This window comes from Dendrobates tinctorius, unplaced genomic scaffold (assembly GCF_039654945.1).
Source record: "Dendrobates tinctorius isolate UK_male_01 unplaced genomic scaffold, ASM3965494v1 ptg000116l, whole genome shotgun sequence".
Classification (NCBI taxonomy): Eukaryota; Metazoa; Chordata; class Amphibia; order Anura; family Dendrobatidae; genus Dendrobates; species Dendrobates tinctorius.
This window is the reverse complement of record NW_027361784.1, coordinates 33,347,787-33,365,612: the sequence shown is the minus strand read 5'-3', so window position 1 is coordinate 33,365,612 and position 17,826 is coordinate 33,347,787. Positions and strand designations below refer to the sequence as shown.

The 17,826-nt window shown below is 40.1% G+C and overlaps 1 protein-coding gene across 3 annotated transcripts in view; it reads left to right on the top strand.

Annotated features, from left to right (window-relative positions):
• Nucleotides 1–17,826, top strand: part of ADCY8 (adenylate cyclase 8) — a 451,884-nt gene that overhangs the window by 390,197 nt on the left and 43,861 nt on the right. For all 3 annotated transcript variants that reach the window (XM_073590345.1, XM_073590346.1, XM_073590344.1), the window contains 2 exons: nucleotides 7,708–7,789; nucleotides 16,596–16,754. In XM_073590345.1, coding sequence (XP_073446446.1) covers nucleotides 7,708–7,789; nucleotides 16,596–16,754 — 241 coding nt within the window. The remainder of the gene's footprint in view (nucleotides 1–7,707; nucleotides 7,790–16,595; nucleotides 16,755–17,826) is intronic.

Here is a 17,826-nt window from a genome sequence, read left to right as displayed (position 1 = left end):
GCTGCTCGGCCTTTTGCTTTTGTGCTTTGACTTTGTTTTTGCTTTGTTTTTCTGGATTTCTGCCATTCCCTGCTGGGGTGTGCTGAATTCATTTAGCTCTGTCTTCTGAAAATACCTGAGTGCTGATTCAGTTTTGGAAGCCTAGCTGCTTCAGGGCCTTTTTCATATCAGCTGGTTGGCTTATGTCTTTGATAGGGTTTTGGCAGATTGCAGACAGCAGCCTTCCTGTCCTTTCCTATCTAGGTAGTTTTGGGGCCCCGTCTTTGCTCAGTCTATCTTTCTGTCTGTGTTAGTATTTTCATCTTGCTTCACCGTCATTATATGTTGGGGGCTGCCTATTGCTTTGGGGTCTGCTCTGGGGCAGTTTAGATTTCCCCTTTCTTTCTTTAGGCCTATGTATTTCTCTGGCTGTGATCGAGGGGTCTAGGGCATCGTAGGAACCCCCCACGGCTACTGCTAGTTGTGTTGATAGGTTCAGGGGTCTGCAATCTGATAGTTGCCAACTTCTCTGGTTTTCTGGACTTAGCTTGTATTTCTGCTTTTGCCTCCTACGGTGACTCATTCATAACAGAATCACCTGCCATACCGCAGATTCTAGGGTACTCAATAGCAGGAAAGAATTGTAAAAAAAAAAAGTGTGTATATTTTTCCTCTATATCTCTGAGGCCGTAGGGGGAATTTTTTTTTCTCTCAATGGAGATAAAGCAATTGTCTGATCGTGTGGAGCAGCTCGCTGCGGAAGTGCGGGGAATTTCCGCCTACCTTGCTCATTCACATGCTGCTGAACCAAAGATTCCTACACCTGATGTATTTTTTGGGGATCGGTCTAAATTTTTGAATTTCAAAAATAATTGTAAATTATTTTTTGCCTTGAAGCCTAACTCGTCAGGGAGCTCCGCGCAGCAGGTTAAAATTGTCATCTCTTTGCTGCGTGGCGATCCCCAGGATTGGGCGTTTTCTTTGAAACCAGATGATCCTATTCTGACTAATGTGAACGCATTCTTTCAAGCTTTGGGGTTGTTGTATGACGAACCTAATGCCATTGATCAGGCTGAAAAGACCCTGCTGGCATTGAGCCAGGGTCGTGATTCTACAGAATTGTACTGTCAAAAATTCCGAAAGTGGGCAGTACTTACTACCTGGAATGATAATGCCTTGGCTGCTCTCTTTCGGAAGGGGTTGTCAGAAGCCGTAAAAGATACTATGGTGGGATTTCCTGTTCCCTCTGGTCTTGACGATTCTATGTCATTAGCCATTCAGGTTGATCGGCGTTTGCGCGAACGCAAAGCTGCAGGAGAGGTGTTGCCACCTGTTGAACAAATGTCTGAACCTATGCAATGTGATAGAGTTTTTTCCAGAGAGCAGCGTCAGGAGTTCAGAAGGCATAATAAGTTGTGTTTTTTCTGTGGAGATGCCTCGCATATTATTTCTGTCTGTCCCAAACGAGAGAAACGCTTTGCACACACATTTTCTGTTGGGGGTGTTCAACCTAAGTGTCTTCTGGCTATTACTCTGATCTGCTCCCTGTCCACATTTTCCGCCAAGGCGTTTGTGGATTCGGGAGCAGCCCTAAACCTAATGGACCTGGATTTTGCTAAACGTTGTGGATTTCCGATGACACCTCTGCAGACGCCTATCCCTTTGAGAGGAATTGATGCTACTCCTTTGGATAAAAATAAACCCCAGTTTTGGACCCAGGTGGTAATGCGGGTCGCCCCAGACCATCAAGAAAATTGCAGATTTCTGGTGTTGCATAATCTGCATGATACTATTGTTCTGGGGTTTCCCTGGTTACAGATTCATAATCCAGTTTTGGATTGGAAATCTGTGTCTGTGGTGAGTTGGGGTTGTCGGTGTGCCTTTAGTGAGGCTCCGGTGTTTTCCACCTCTCCTCAGTCGCATGATGTTCCTGATTATTTGGCGGACTTTTATGATGTATTTAGTGAGAATGAGTCTGCGTCTCTGCCTCCTCATAGGAGTTATGACTGTGCAATTGAACTGAGCCCGGGGTGTAAATTTCCCAAGGGTAGGCTCTTCAATTTATCTGTACCCGAGCACGAGGCTATGCGATCCTATATTAAGGAGGCGTTGGAGAAGGGTCATATTAGACCATCCTCGTCACCCTTGGGTGCCGGTTTTTTTTGTAGCCAAAAAGGATGGATCATTAAGACCTTGTATTGATTATCGTGCCCTCAACAAAATTACTGTTAAATATCAGTATCCGTTACCCCTGATTTCTGATCTATTCTCCAGAGTTAAAGGTGCTTGCTGGTTTAGCAAGCTTGACCTCAGGGGGGCGTGTAATCTTATTCGCATTAAGCATGGGGATGAATGGAAGACGGCGTTTAATACTCCGGAGGGACATTTTGAGTACCTGGTGATGCCTTTTGGGCTCACTAATGCCCCTTCTTTCTTCCAGTGCTTCATGAACGATATTTTCCGAGATTTTGTCGATAAATTTTTGATTATCTATCTGGATGATATTTTGATCTTCTCCAAGGATTGGGATTCTCATGTGGAACATATTCGGACTGTGTTCCGGATCTTGAGGGAGAATTCCCTGTATGTCAAGGGATCTAAATGCCTCACCCTGATCGCCCTGGTGGCACAGTTGAGGGTTCGGTGACCCCTCCTCAAGGGGGAGGTACTGTTGTGAGTTCATTTTCCCCTTCATTACTAAGGCCCGAGGAACTCCCTCTTCTGGTAAAGAAAGGTAGTGAGCCTGATTGTCAAACACCTGAGGCTGATGATTGTGACTGGCTGAGTGGAGTTACGGACTGGATATAATGTTGCCGACGCCCTTCTGCCCTGCGGGTGATTTCTCTGTGGGATCCTTGGAGACCAGTCTGAATTCCTGCTCCTCCAAAGCTAAGTTTGCTGCTCGGCCTTTTGCTTTTGTGCTTTGACTTTGTTTTTGCTTTGTTTTTCTGGATTTCTGTCATTCCCTGCTGGGGTGTGCTGAATTCATTTAGCTCTGTCTTCTGAAAATACCTGAGTGCTGATTCAGTTTTGGAAGCCTAGCTGCTTCAGGGCCTTTTTCATATCAGCTGGTTGGCTTATGTCTTTGATAGGGTTTTGGCAGATTGCAGACAGCAGCCTTCCTGTCCTTTCCTATCTAGGTAGTTTTGGGGCCCCGTCTTTGCTCAGTCTATCTTTCTGTCTGTGTTAGTATTTTCATCTTGCTTCACCGTCATTATATGTTGGGGGCTGCCTATTGCTTTGGGGTCTGCTCTGGGGCAGTTTAGATTTCCCCTTTCTTTCTTTAGGCCTATGTATTTCTCCGGCTGTGATCGAGGGGTCTAGGGCATCATAGGAACCCCCCACGGCTACTGCTAGTTGTGTTGATAGGTTCAGGGGTCTGCAATCTGATAGTTGCCAACTTCTCTGGTTTTCTGGACTTAGCTTGTATTTCTGCTTTTGCCTCCTACGGTGACTCATTCATAACAGGCCCGGCTAACTAAAAAGGACAGAAAAGGAAAGACACTGTCTGCAATCTGCCAAAAACAACCTACAAAAATATTGTCCAACACTTCTGATAGCAAAATTAACCCTGAAGTCACTAGACTTCTAAACCTATATCAGCACTCTGAAATATTCTGAGACAGAGCAAAAGAGGCCAATCTAATAAGGGACAAAAAGCAGATTGGCAAATACTGATTAATAGGAGTGGAATTTCAGCATAGCCCCAGCAGGGGCAGGCTGATTACACAACAAACTGAATTGACCAACAAGCGCAAGTGTGAACATTAGCAAAAAACAAACTTAACTTGAGAAGACTGGAAGAGAGCTGAAGTCCAGGACCTGAGAAGCAGACTGAATCACCAGCACCCGGATAGGGCGTCGGCTGTCTTATATCCAGTCTGATACTCCAGAGATCCAATCGTTATTTTCCTCATCAGGTGGCAGATCACTACCACTCAAACCAACCGCACTACTTCCTGTCACCACCAGAGCGAGAACGGAAGGGGAACTCTCAACTGGTGGAGCAGAAAATGAGTTCATGACAAACCTCCCTGCCTAAAAATGGCAGCCCACAGCTGCCCAGAAAAGGCAGCTGATGCTCCAATTTTGGTGCTTGGCCAGGCTCTTCCCACTTGCCCTCTGACTGATCAAGCCCACGGCTTAGTAATGGAGAGGCATCTATAAGACACCTCTCCATTACTAATCCTATAGTTGTATTACAAATAAACACACAGCCAAAATAAAGTCCTTTATTTGAAATGAAAAAAAAAACATACTTTTCCTTTTTTATTTAAATATAATTATAAACAGTTATACTCACCTAACGCCTAATTCCACTTAAGTCAACGTCTCCTGTGAAAAAACAAAAATGAAAACCAAATAATTCCCTCACCTGTCCATCATTCTTTCCCACGCCGTAATCCATGTCTGGGGATAAATAGTTTTCAAGCTGGACGGTGCCAAGATACCACCATCCAGGCTGAGAACCACTGAGGAATGAGCTGCTGCGAGCGCAGCGTCAGTGACCGGCGGTGACGTGATGAAGGTTACCGCAGGTCACTGAGGCTACGTGCCCAGCTAGGCCAATGAGCTGCGTGGACCACGGTGAGATCACCGCTAGCAAAGTGAGAAAAAGTTTAATGGTGCAGCGGTGAGTTTACCACAATTCACTGGGAGAAATTTCTCATTTCCCCCTGTGAACTCTCTGAGCATAGGATCCACCATTCACAATAGATGATGTCACAGCTCACCTCTTCCTCCACCTGTAGAATCACTGATAACACCTCTATATACAGTAGATAACACAGGATCGATCCACCATTTACAATAGATGATGTCACAGCTCACCTCCTCCTCCTGTACAATGACTGATAACATCTCTATATACAGTAGATAATGCAGGATCCACCATTCACAATAGGTGATGTCACAGATCACCTTTTCCTCCTGTACAATGACTGATAACACCTCTATATACAGTAGATAACCCAGGATCCACCAATCACAATAGGTGATGTCACAGATCACCTTTTCCTCCTGTACAATGTCTGATATATGTCTGTACCTCTATATACAGTAGATAACACAGGATGGATCCACCATTTACAATAGGTGATGTCACAGATCACCTCTTCCCCCTCTCTTCACAATGACCTTTGTGCACTATCATTAGATGCTTCAGTACAGAAGACAGGGTCTCAGTCCGTCTATTGCTGCTAATGTACATGCACATTTCCTGAAAGAACAGGAAGTATGAGCCTAAAATAGCCTCAGTTGCCAATGTGAAAATGGCAAGAATTAAATTTTTTTATCAATATTTTTTATGAATAATATTAAAAAAACTTTACCAAAAAAAGTTAAAAAACAAAAAAGTTAAAAAAAATACATCTAACATGAAAACCTGATTTGAACATTGGATTATTTTCTAATGACACCTTCCCTTTATTTAATGACCCCCTTTCTAGAAGCTGGCAAGGCAATTGCCAGGGTGAGATCCGCTTTTTGTTAGCTGCCTTCCACTAACAGAGGTGGGTGCCAAGCCTTGCCCACCTCTTCCATTCTGCTCCTCGCCATTGCTTCCCATTTTTGACCCTTTCCTTCCTTAGTTGGCAACCATGCTCAGATTTCGATGAGGCTGCAAATGGTGCAGGTCTTTTGGATGTTCTTCTTAAATGTTTCCCAGAAGACTTGTCCCTACACCTTGGCAATGATTTTAAAAGGCAAATTACTCCTAAGACATTTGGACATATTGGCTCCAACTGTAAATGAGTTCATTTCCAGTTTTAGAGATGACTTTGTAATCTCTTCTAGTCCTAGACTCATGTATTGCCACAGATCTCTCTGGCATGTTTGATACAATATATCAGTCAGATTTATTCACTCATAAAGCAATGTCATGAAAAATTTGGGACCATTTTACTTCTACAGCCTCTGTGTATCACAGTACATGTGCTATGAACTGTGATGCAGAGAGGCTGCAGAAGCCAAATGGTCTAAAATTTTAAATGAAACCCCATGGCTTTTACAGCCTCTTTCTATCACATAAAATTTGCAATGTACTGTGATACATAGAGGCTGTAGAAACTAAAATGGTCTAATCTTTTTGATGAAACCCTGTGGCTTCTACACTCTTTGTGTATCACATTAGATCTGCTATGTACTATGATTCATAGAGGCTGTAGAAACTAAAAAGCCTAACCTTTTTAATGAAATCCCATAGCTTGTACAGCCTCTGTGAATCACAGTAGGAGTGCTGTGTACTGTGATACATATTGGCTGTAGAAGTTAAAATGGTCTAATCTTTTTAATGTGAAGAGAAAGAGAGGAGAGCGCTCCTTGTGCAGATCAATGGGGAAATTCTGAGTGGCAATGGTGAGTGTGTGTTTACTTACCTGACCTCATTGTGCAGAGTCAGGAACAAGACTGGTGTAAGCAGGGAAGAGCTCTCCACTGGCTGCAGCTATAGCTTCTGGATCTTCAGATAATGAGGATCCTGATTGACACAATATGGATTAAAAGGATAAAACGTTTGGCTATAAAGCGCTGCCGTCAACCAAAGAAGAAATGGTTTGAATAAAACATATCTTTATTCGAGCTTCAAGTTACGGAGCTGATCCTGCTCGTTTCTCAGGCTCATACCCTCTGCTTTGATCTGCTGTGTACTGTGATACATATTATCTGTAGAAACTAAAATGGTCTAATCTTTTTAATGAAAGTCCATTTCTTCTACAGCTTCTGTGGATCATAGTAACTCTGCTATGTACTGTGATACATAGAGGTTGTAGAAACTAAATGGTCTAAACTTTTTCATGAAACCCCATGGCTTCTAGAGCTCCTGAGGATCACAGTAGATCTGCTATGTACTGTGATACATAGACTGTAGAAACTAAACGGTCTAAACTTTTTCATGAAGCCCCATGGTTTCTACAGCTTCTGTGTATCACACTAGATCTGCTTTGCATTGTGATACATAGAGGCTGTAGAAACTAAACGGTCTAAATTTTTTAATTAAATATCATAGCAAAAGTGCTTTTTAGACCAAAATGCATACATTTAAATAACAAAATGACCTTGTAGGTTTTCATATCCTTTATTTTCATGAAATTGGGTATTTGTAACACTGCAACACCCTATTCAGTAGCAAAGCTATAGGGAGTATAGACATTACAGCCAGTATGCCATATCAAAAAGTGATATTAATATCTCTGGGACCCCAACCTAGTTGGAGAATGGGGGTCACCTGCCCCTTAATATGGCAAACAAAGCAGCCAGAGAAATAAGGGAGCAAGTTGGGCAGTCAGGCAGCTCCCTCTATTGCCATCTGTGGAAGTTATGGAGACTTCTTAACTTTCTTTCTCTACCACCATTGGCCATGTTGACCTAAGGGTCCTAAAAAAAATGGAGATCCTAAAGGTGGAATACCCCTTTAATGTCTGAAACATTAGGAAAGCAATGTGCACAGCCAGTGCAATCACTTTTCTCCTACTTATAGAACATTATGGTCCTGCATATGAATACGAGAGAAGGGACTGGACCCAAGCGTACAAGTCTTTAGGCATGGACGATGTGATATCAAGCATTCATTATAGCCAATCCTTGCATGAGTAATGTGAGCAGGCTTGTCAGACGCCCACGCAGCACATCTTAAGTGCTACATTACCCACTGGACCGATGTTCACCCATTGACGACACGCTATATTGTGAGGCTCATAAAGAGTGACAATGGCTGTTTTATCTATTTTCCAGCACAGACTTCCTAGGGACGAAAGAGGCCTCCCTGCTGCTAATGGCCATGTTCCTCTTAGCCGTCTTCTATCATGGACAGCAGGTGAGACAAAACATTTCCTTCCCTCGTTCCCCATGGTTCTCTGGCATTTTATTATGGATGCCCTGTAAAATGTCACCGCTGCTCAGGATGCCTAATGGAGACAGTGATTGTTTTGGTGAATTTATCTGCCGTGTCATTCAGAAACGTGAAAATGTTCATTCTTTTTTTTTTATTTTTTATTTTTTGCGTTATATTATTTTGTATAGATTTAGAACCTGAAAAAAAAATGTGCAAAAACTTGATGGGTTCCACAAATATTTGTTGTAGGAACAGTGAGTAACATCTCATGGTCAATGTATGACTTCTAGATCAGTCTTCCTAAACTCCACTTCTAAAAGAAAAAATCCCAAACGCTCACTTTTTAAGGATTTTATGAACTAATATAATTTAATTACAGACATAGTCACTGGTTATCGACTCCCAATTTCTCAGAATAAAAATTAATACTTTATGGGAATTTGACATCAAAAAACCTTGACAGGCTGCAATTCACATTACAACACTTGGTGGCCATATAAAGACACTTAGAGCATAAATATCTCTCGACAGAGTATCACAAAATTAAGTTTTTAAAAAACAAAAAAGCTGGTCATTTCATACCAGATATCTTGGTATATGTTAAGCCAGGAGGAAAGATAAAGGAGGACACAACTATATGGTCTGTGCTTCAGGAACGACTTTAGCTCTTTCTATGGGGTATCTTCTAATATCATGAGTTGAGGGGTGTCCCAGGGTCCTTCTCCGATACCACACAATCAACAGAGCGAGGGGAGTGTGAACAATCCCAAGTCCTTTATTATAGGCAAAACTAAAAGGTCTATAAACAATCCACCACACTGAGGATACAATACTCCAAAACATGAATGCCGGTCAGTAACAGGATGAATGTCCAAGGAGGTGAGAGTCCAATAATCCAGCAGACAGAGGATAAAATGGGTCCATATGCTTCCCCTTCTCTCTGACATGCCGTCTTCACACGATCATCACCACACAGGGTCTGACTTGTACAGCTCCTGTCCTCCCCAGCACCCTCCTTATGTCCATGGGTAGTCAGACAGGTTGGGGTGGTTTTCAGGCCTCCCAGTCCTGACAAAGGTGCCTTGGGGATTAAGGCACTATAGGGGTTTCATCAAGAGGCATAGATACAGTCAGGCTGCAGACAGTAAGTGAGCTAATTCAATTATCAGACTTTTGGAAGGTAATTGAGACTCTAGACAATATGGGGAATACACGGAATGGTACAGAGCAACAAGAGAACACTATGGAAATGCATAAAATATAAATAGACACAAAATGATACCCACATAACATATCACACCATCACAAGGGGTATGGTAGAACTAAAAATACTGGTCAAAATGTTATAGCATGATACTCACTGTGCTAAGGGCAAAGTATCCTGTGGCGGTAATTCTGGCAGTTTCATTGGTCCTGTGAACCATGTGTCTCTTTCACATGGATGCTGTTATACTTGCCCTGCCCACAGGGCACTTAATGTAGGGAGAGTATTGGGCAAGCTTTTTTGTCCAAGACCCGGAAAAGATCTTGTTGTGTAAGCCAGCATAAGGAGGAAGATCCATTTAAAGGGGTTGTCAAGGCTTGGGGCTCAAATCTGCAGTCTATCCTTCTGACTGCAGACTTGTGAATCCTCACAGTGTGTCGGGAGCAAGCGAGCACGTGATTGCAAGTGTGCAGCTTGCATACATGTGGTCATGTGCCAAATAGACATGCGCAGCCCGGCTCAATGAAAGTGTATTGTGTGAGGCTAGATACGTCTAGTCGGAATGTGGCGGCCGGAAGTATGCAAATCACATACTTGCAGTCACATGACCGACTGCTCAAGAGAATCCTGACTGCGCATAGTGTGCACACTGTGAATAAAATTTTCAAGTCTGCAGTCACATACAGTGACTGCAGACTTCAGCCCCAAGCCCGGACAATCCCTTTAATATTTTTTGAAGAAGCGCCTCCTCTGCCTTATGTAAGTTGTAAGCAGCAGGGGCGCATTTTGGATCTTATGTGCCAATGAGAGGAGAAACTCCCGATTATATGATAAGCTTTACCCTCATATTAATATATATAGACTACTTATAATAAAAAAAATTTCATAAATAATACCAACACTCTAACTTCAAATTAATATTGCTATACACTAAATGGGTAAATCCAGGACAGATCCACCACAGTCAGGAGAAGAATATACAACAGGGATGATTTCTGATTGTAGTCGTCCTTCCAGGTTTCTTTTCAGGGCTCCCTCCGGCACTATTATTGAGTGCTTTCTAAATCCGTTATCTGGACATTATATTAGTATAATTTATTATTCTATATGTTGGTATTAGTTGGTTAATCAATTGTTAATTTATTGTTACTTTCGGCTTTTTTTTTTCTAAATAGTGAAGTGCGCTCTACCATTACAGTTGTAAACTTTTTTTTCTCCAAAAGATTCTTCCTACTCTTCATTTCCAAATAATGTTTTTGCCTAATAACATCTTCAGAATGCAGTCATTTTCTCCATCTAATATAACAGATGTTGCATTGCGTTTCTTTTATTGGCATTATTACTGAGTACGTTATAGCTCTATACTGACAAGAAAAAGACAACGCACAAATATATATTGTGTTGGGCTGAGAATATGTCTCATAAGTATGATGTTCCCTCACAGTGAGTCTTGGCAATATTAATGGTGATGTATTCCTATATGATCATTAAAACAACCGGGAAAGAAATGGAGTGGGCTGAAACCACCCAAAAAATAATATGAGATTATGTTAAAAATTAGAATACTTTATTGATACATTTAAAAACATTTGGTGCAATATATTACTTTAAGGAGATCATAACAAGAAATGTCACAAGAAAAAGACAAGAGCGGAGTAGTCCCCCCCAAAAAAAGTTTGTGTAGGAAAATAATGATCACTGTGCTCCAATTACACTGGTCAACAGCATTTTTGGTGCCAAAGATATTTCATCGAATTTAGGGTATTTTTGGGGTGCTGATTCTGAATATGTCATCAGTTTTGCCAGATTGGCTCAAGTTTTTGAGATTTTTGGTATCTTATTTATAGCACTTGTTGGTAAATGCGACGCATCATCTCATTAATTTCTTTGGATTAGTACTTGAACTGAGCAGTTCTCAATATAGTTTTGTGTTAATTAGTGTTCTAAAAGTTTGTTCATAGCTTGATTTTTGCACTAACTTTATGTTGTTGTCTGTTTTCCAGTGAAAAGCATGAACTCATCAAGAAGAAGTTGTCTTAACGATCCAGACTCATTCTGTTACATTTGTGGTGAATACACACTGCCAAAACATAGAAGAAACATAACAGACTTCGTAAAAAAAGTGTATTTTGCCTATTTTGGGGTTATGCTTGGGGACCAAGACAAGTTTTGGGCACCACACATAGTGTGCAAAGCATGTATCGAATTATTACGAAAATGGAGCAAAGGACAAAGAAAAAGCTTCAAATTTGGTGTTCCAATGGTGTGGAGAGAGCCAAAAAATCATCATGATGACTGTTATTTATGGTAAACACAGGTACAGGCACATCTTCACAATGAGGGACAGGCCTTCTTGCAGATTCCATGTTACTCCCATTTTCGTTTCTTATGCTTATTGAATCCTTGCACTTGCACTGCACAGAAATAACAGTCATCATGATGATTTTTTGGCTCTCTCCACACCATTGGAACACCAAATTTGAAGCTTTTTCTTTGTCCTTTGCTCCATTTTCGTAATAATTCGATACATGCTTTGCACACTATGTGTGGTGCCCAAAACTTGTCTTGGTCCCCAAGCATAACCCCAAAATAGGCAAAATACACTTTTTTTACGAAGTCTGTTATGTTTCTTCTATGTTTTGGCAGTGTATATTCACCACAAATGTAACAGAATGAGTCTGGATCGTTAAGACAACTTCTTCATGATGAGTTCATGCTTTTCACTGGAAAACAGACAACAACATAAAGTTAGTGCAAAAATCAAGCTATGAACAAACTTTTAGAACACTAATTAACACAAAACTATATTGAGAACTGCTCAGTTCAAGTACTAATCCAAAGAAATTAATGAGATGATGCGTCGCATTTACCAACAAGTGCTATAAATAAGATACCAAAAATCTCAAAAACTTGAGCCAATCTGGCAAAACTGATGACATATTCAGAATCAGCACCCCAAAAATACCCCAAATTCATTAAAATATTTTGGACACCAGAAAAAAAAATTTTTTTCGTTGACCTGTGTTATCAATACACAAAACAGTGTATGCATAAAAATGTTAACTCAGGCTAACAGCACTAATATCAGCAGATAGGTATGGGGTCAAATTCACAATAGTTCCATATAAGGTGAATGATTGTATCGTGAAGGTATACATTATGGTTAATAAGCTCTTCCCACATCATTACACATCCCCTCGTAAAAGCAAGAGGCAAAACGCGCGTCGGGGTATGGGCGGGTGATCCCCTTTCTTATTCTATCATGGATAAGTGACTTATTGTAATAAAGTGCTTCTTAGTCACAACACAATCTTTCACCCTATATGAAAGTGTTGTGACTTTGACACCATATCTATCTGCTTATATTAGTGTTGTTAGTCTCTATTAACATCTCATAGACAATACATTGCATGACAGATCCCTACCTGCATTACGTCAGCACTGTATACATACCACTAACGCACCTGTCACTGCAACTTTCGGATATGATGGTGGTTTCTGTAAAACTACTCTGGGTCTGTGCATAGATTACTTATTGTCCTTCAGCTGGTAATAGCAGCTTTATGTGTTTCACCTATAGGGTTTTCCCATACACATTTCTGATTTATCTATACCATGCACTTGTCACTTTGATTAGGTCCATATGATGGACGATCCTGCATAATTACTTTGTATATGTCTGATTCAATACTTTTCAGTAGATAACAACAGGCTAATTGCACTCAATCTATAGGGGTCTTTTTTCAGACACACTGGTGATCAATTGATGTAGTGTATAATATGCACAAATTTTATGCTGTGTGCAGAGATGATTCAATAAAGTATTCTAATTGTTTGCATATTGCGCATGCACCTCCCACAACTTATTTTGGCCCCTGACTTAGGCACTTGCTGGTCTCATCATTGATAAAACAGTAAACCCCCTCACCATTGTATTTCCATTCTGCCTCCTTAGGTAATACATGGTGATTTCTCACCTCTTTCTTGCTTCTTGACTTGATGTTATTGTTTTTCTTTGTTGGCTTTGGTTTGATCCAGTTTCCTTATCCGCAGCAGCTGTTTTAGCCACTTTCGTATCAGTACCCCAAGTTTTGGCTACCCGGGGATCGGCTTCAGCTTTGGATTATGTCACTGACTTATTGGGATGCCCTTCTATGACCAAGAGCCGTCATTTATCGTAATGGTGGCTAAAGTTGTGATCTAAAAAATAACTTTTATTATTTAAAACAGACAAAAACAAATAACGCAATGTGCAAAGAAAATGGACGCAACATCCAAAAATATACAAGCAAGTCCTCAATGAATACTTCCTACAGAGGTCGTAGCGTAGGGATGAATGTGCCAGGATTTGTCAAAAAATATCGTACTTTCACCACACGTTCCAGCACCATACAGCAGCCTCTGTCACCCTGGCTGATCAAGTGGATCAAAAATGACCCTAACCACATTTGCAGAGAGGGTCAGTGTTAGAGTAGGTATTTTCTGATAACTATGTCCTCAATAATAACAATGAATTTGGAGGACTGGTATGTAAAAAGTAAACTAGTGTCATTCAAGGAACAAATACCAGGTATGGTTTTATATCAAAACTAACTGAGATGGTAACTAGACCACACTTGAATAACAATATTCTGCCTTGGAGATGTGAAAAAAATCACTCCTGCAGAAAAACCAACTCTGATCTTCACGGTGCAATCAATGGAATAAAATAATCCACACTACCTATAAACAGAGAGATGATGAGAGAACACTTAGCTAATTTACATGAATTTAAATCTCCTGGTCCAGATTAATTACATCCTAGAGTACTGAAAGAGTTAGCAGATGAAATTACAGAACCACTAGCCAGAATCTTTGAAAAATCCTGGAAGACAGGAGAAGTCCCAGAAGATTGGAGAAGGGCAAATGTTGTCCCTATCGTCAAAAAAGGAAAGAAGATAGAGGCAGGAATTTACAGACCAGTGAACCTTACTTCTATACCAGGAAAAATTTGTGAACAAATTATTAATGTAATGTAAGTACTTGGATAAGAATACAGTAATTAACCAGAGTCAGCATTGGTCTGTAGCATACAAATCATGCCAGACTAATCTAATTTCCTTCTACGGTGGAATCACTCACTGGGTGGATTAGGAAAATGTGGTAGATATAGTAAATCTCAACTTCAGCAAAGAATATGAGAAAATATCTCATACTATACTTAATGGAAAAAATGACCAAGTATGGGATTGTATGGTTAGGTGGATTCATAACTGGCTCAGTGATCGCACTCAAAGAGTGGTAATAAATGGTTGCATACCCAATTGAAGAGTGTTTCAAGTGGGGGTACCACAAGGCTCTCTCCTGGCCCCAGTGTTGTTCAATATTATTATAAATTATCTAGATAAGGGAACTGAAGGTGAACTAATCAAATTTGCAGACGATGCAAAGCTAGGAGGGATACCTAGCACTAGAAAAGACAGGAAGGATTCAAAAGGGTCTAGATAAGCTTGAACAATGGGCAGCGACTTATAGAATAGTATTTAACTGCGAGAAATGCAAGATTCTACATCTGGGCAAGAAAAAAGAAAATATCTACAGAATAGGAGGAAAGAACAGCACGTGATAAAAAGACTTGGGTCTTGGGTATACTAATAGATCACAGACTGCACATGAGTCAACAGTGTGATGCAGCAGCAAAAAAAAGCAAACAGTTCTAGGATGCATTAAGAGAAGCATACAGTCTAGATCACTTGAAGTAATTATCTCCCTCTACTCCTCCTTGGTCAGGCCTCATCTGGAATACTGTGTCCAGTTTTGGGCACCACATTTTAAAAAAGGCATTGAAAAGCTGGAGCAAGTTCAGAGAAGAGCTACTAGGATGGTGAGCAGACTGCAAAATATGTCCTACAAGGAACGGTTAAAGGATCTGGGAATATTTAGCTTGCAAAAAAGAAGGTTAAGAGGAGACTTAATAGCCATCTACAAATATATGAAGGGCTGTCACAGTGTAGAGGGACCATCATTATTCTCATTTGCACATGGAAACATGAGAAGCAATGGAATGAAACTGAATGGGAGAAGATACAAATTAGATATTAGAAAAAACTTTTTGACAGTGAGGGTGATCAATGAGTGGAACAGGCTGCCACGAGAGGTGGTGAGTTCTCCTTCAATGGAAATCTTCAAACAGAAGCTGCACAGACATCTGTCTGAGATGGTTTAGTGAATCCTGCATTGAGCAGGGAGTTGGATACGATGACCCTGGAGGTCCCTTCCAACTCTAACATTCTATGATTCTATAATAACTCCTGCCGTGGCGATGAGAATTTGAAATCTGTGCTCCATCTAGAGACGCCAGGAACACTGAAATATAAAAAATAGATAAAATAAAATCAATACTATAACAAATCTTTACCTTTTAACCTTAGTGTTTTTATATTGTCGGCATTTGTGTCTATTGTCGCCGAATTTGTTCTTTTATAGCTTGATGTCTGAAGGATAGTAATGGTTGGTTATTATGTTTTAAGAGAAAAACATCAGATAATTTCATATATATAAAAGAAATGCATACACAAAAAAGCTATTCTGTCTGCTGCGAGTGAGAACAATTACTCGGAGACCCACTGACAAATTGTTAATTGCAGCCAAGCTAAAAATAATGCCGGCTGACAAATACGGCGGAAACTCATTTGGTTAGATCAGAGAATCGAGGTAGAAACAAAAAGTTCTATTGAAACAGCAAAACAGCTGCAATCTGCTAAAAAAAAAAATACACATTTGGTATTGCAGCATTCAGAAATGTAGAATCTATCAAAATATAAACTAAATTAATCCGATCGGTAAACTTCTAAGCGAGAAAAAAAGTCGAAACTCCAAAATTCCTTTTTTTGGGCCGCCACAACATTGCAATAAGAGGCGATCAACACATCGTCTCTACCCCCAAAAAGATATCAATAAAATATCAGCTCAAGGTGAAAAAATAGGATTTCACACTGCCCAGATCCTGAAAAATGAAAATGCTATGGGTCTTGGAAAATTTTGACAAAAGCAAAAACTATTTTTTCACACAAATATTGAGTTTTTTCTTTCACCAATTAAATTAAAAATAACCTATACATGTTTGGTATCTGTGAATTCATACTAACCTGGGGAATCAAATTGTCAGGTCAGTTTTACCATATGGTGACCATGGTAAGTAAAAAAAAACAAAATTGTGGCGGTGCACGTATTTTTTTTTGCATTTCACCATACTTAGAATTTTTTTTCGCTTTTTCTAGTACACTATTTGGTAAAATCAATTTCGGCATTCAAAAATAGAATTTGTCCTGTAGAAAACAAGCCCTCATGCGTCCACATTGATGAAAAAATAAAAAAGTTATGACTTTTGGAATAAAGGGAGGAAAAAACTAAAATGACATCGTGGTGAAGGAGTTAAAATTGTTTAAAACGGTGATAAAAGTTATGCACTCACTCACGACATGGAAATGTCACAAATTGTACAACATCTGGATGAAAAGTGCTTTGATAAATGTCCCCCAATATGTCTGGCATTTTATCATTAGTGAAACTTTTTTTTTTTTTCCTACGATTTCTTTCTTGCAGCTAGAATATACTGCACGGCTGGATTTTTTGTGGCGGGTTCAAGCCAAAGAAGAAATCAGTGAAATGACAGAATTGAGGGAACATAATGAGAACATGCTGAGGAACATTCTTCCGAGTCATGTGGCTCGTCATTTTTTGGAGAAAGACCGAGATAATGAGGTTTGTGTCTTAAATTGCATTTTAAAACTATGTTTAATTGTATTTTTTCGGTATGTCGGGTAGATTGATACATTTGACTTTCTAATGGCAAAATGACTATTCCATCTCTGATAGAAATGCATAGAATAAAAAGGGAGCTAGAAGCAGAAATAAAAAAGATGGCTTCTCTCGGTTCTGCCTCAAGTTCCCTCCTCTCCCAGAGGAGCCTTAAGCTCTAGTGTAAAGCCTCCCCTGCTTAAAATGCTCTTACTACCTTGTTTGGATTTGGACATGTACCCTCCATGTTTGCTAATATTTTGACTTGAGGAGGTCCTTCACTGCTTTATGAACCTTTTGCCTTTTTGGCCAGCCAAAGTTAGGATTCTACTCTCCATTAGTCCATTGCCAGTTGCATGAATGTCTTTGTGATGCCAATACCGATGGTCCCTCCCACAACACTGCTGGCTATTACCGTTCCAGGGGTTGTTTAGCTCAGCGTACCTGTTTCCATAGACATTGATAAGGCTAATAAAGCTTAGACTCTGTTAGACTGGGGTTCTCTGTTGAATTTAAAGGAATGTTATCATCAAAAGTGACCTGTTGTTTATATCAGGTTTTTGTGTTACATGCATTTGACAAAAATAATAAAATAGTAATCTTGCAATTTTTACACTGGCCACTGGAGCTTTGTTAGACTCATATTTCCTGTCATTTAAGGAAGAGTTTACAGCAGTTTCCTTATCACAGACAGACTTACAATGACAGGTAACATCTTTGTATATTGCCGAGAACACAGAAAAAGTAACAGCTGACCCTGCTCCTCTTTGTTTTCAAAACCAAAGAAATGAGCCGGATCATAAGGTGGTATACGTGCAATATGTGAAAAGCACGCTCACACGGTGGCCGTGTCACAGAAAACCCAAGTAAAAAAACAAAATGAGCATATATCCTATAGTAAGTAAATAGTAATAGCAAATATAAATAATATCGAGTACTTGGTTAACACTATTTTGATCAAAAAGTATAAAAGTCATCCCACCGCGACAAGGTGTACTCTGTCGGGACGGTCCTATCCAGTCCCTACAATTAAAAC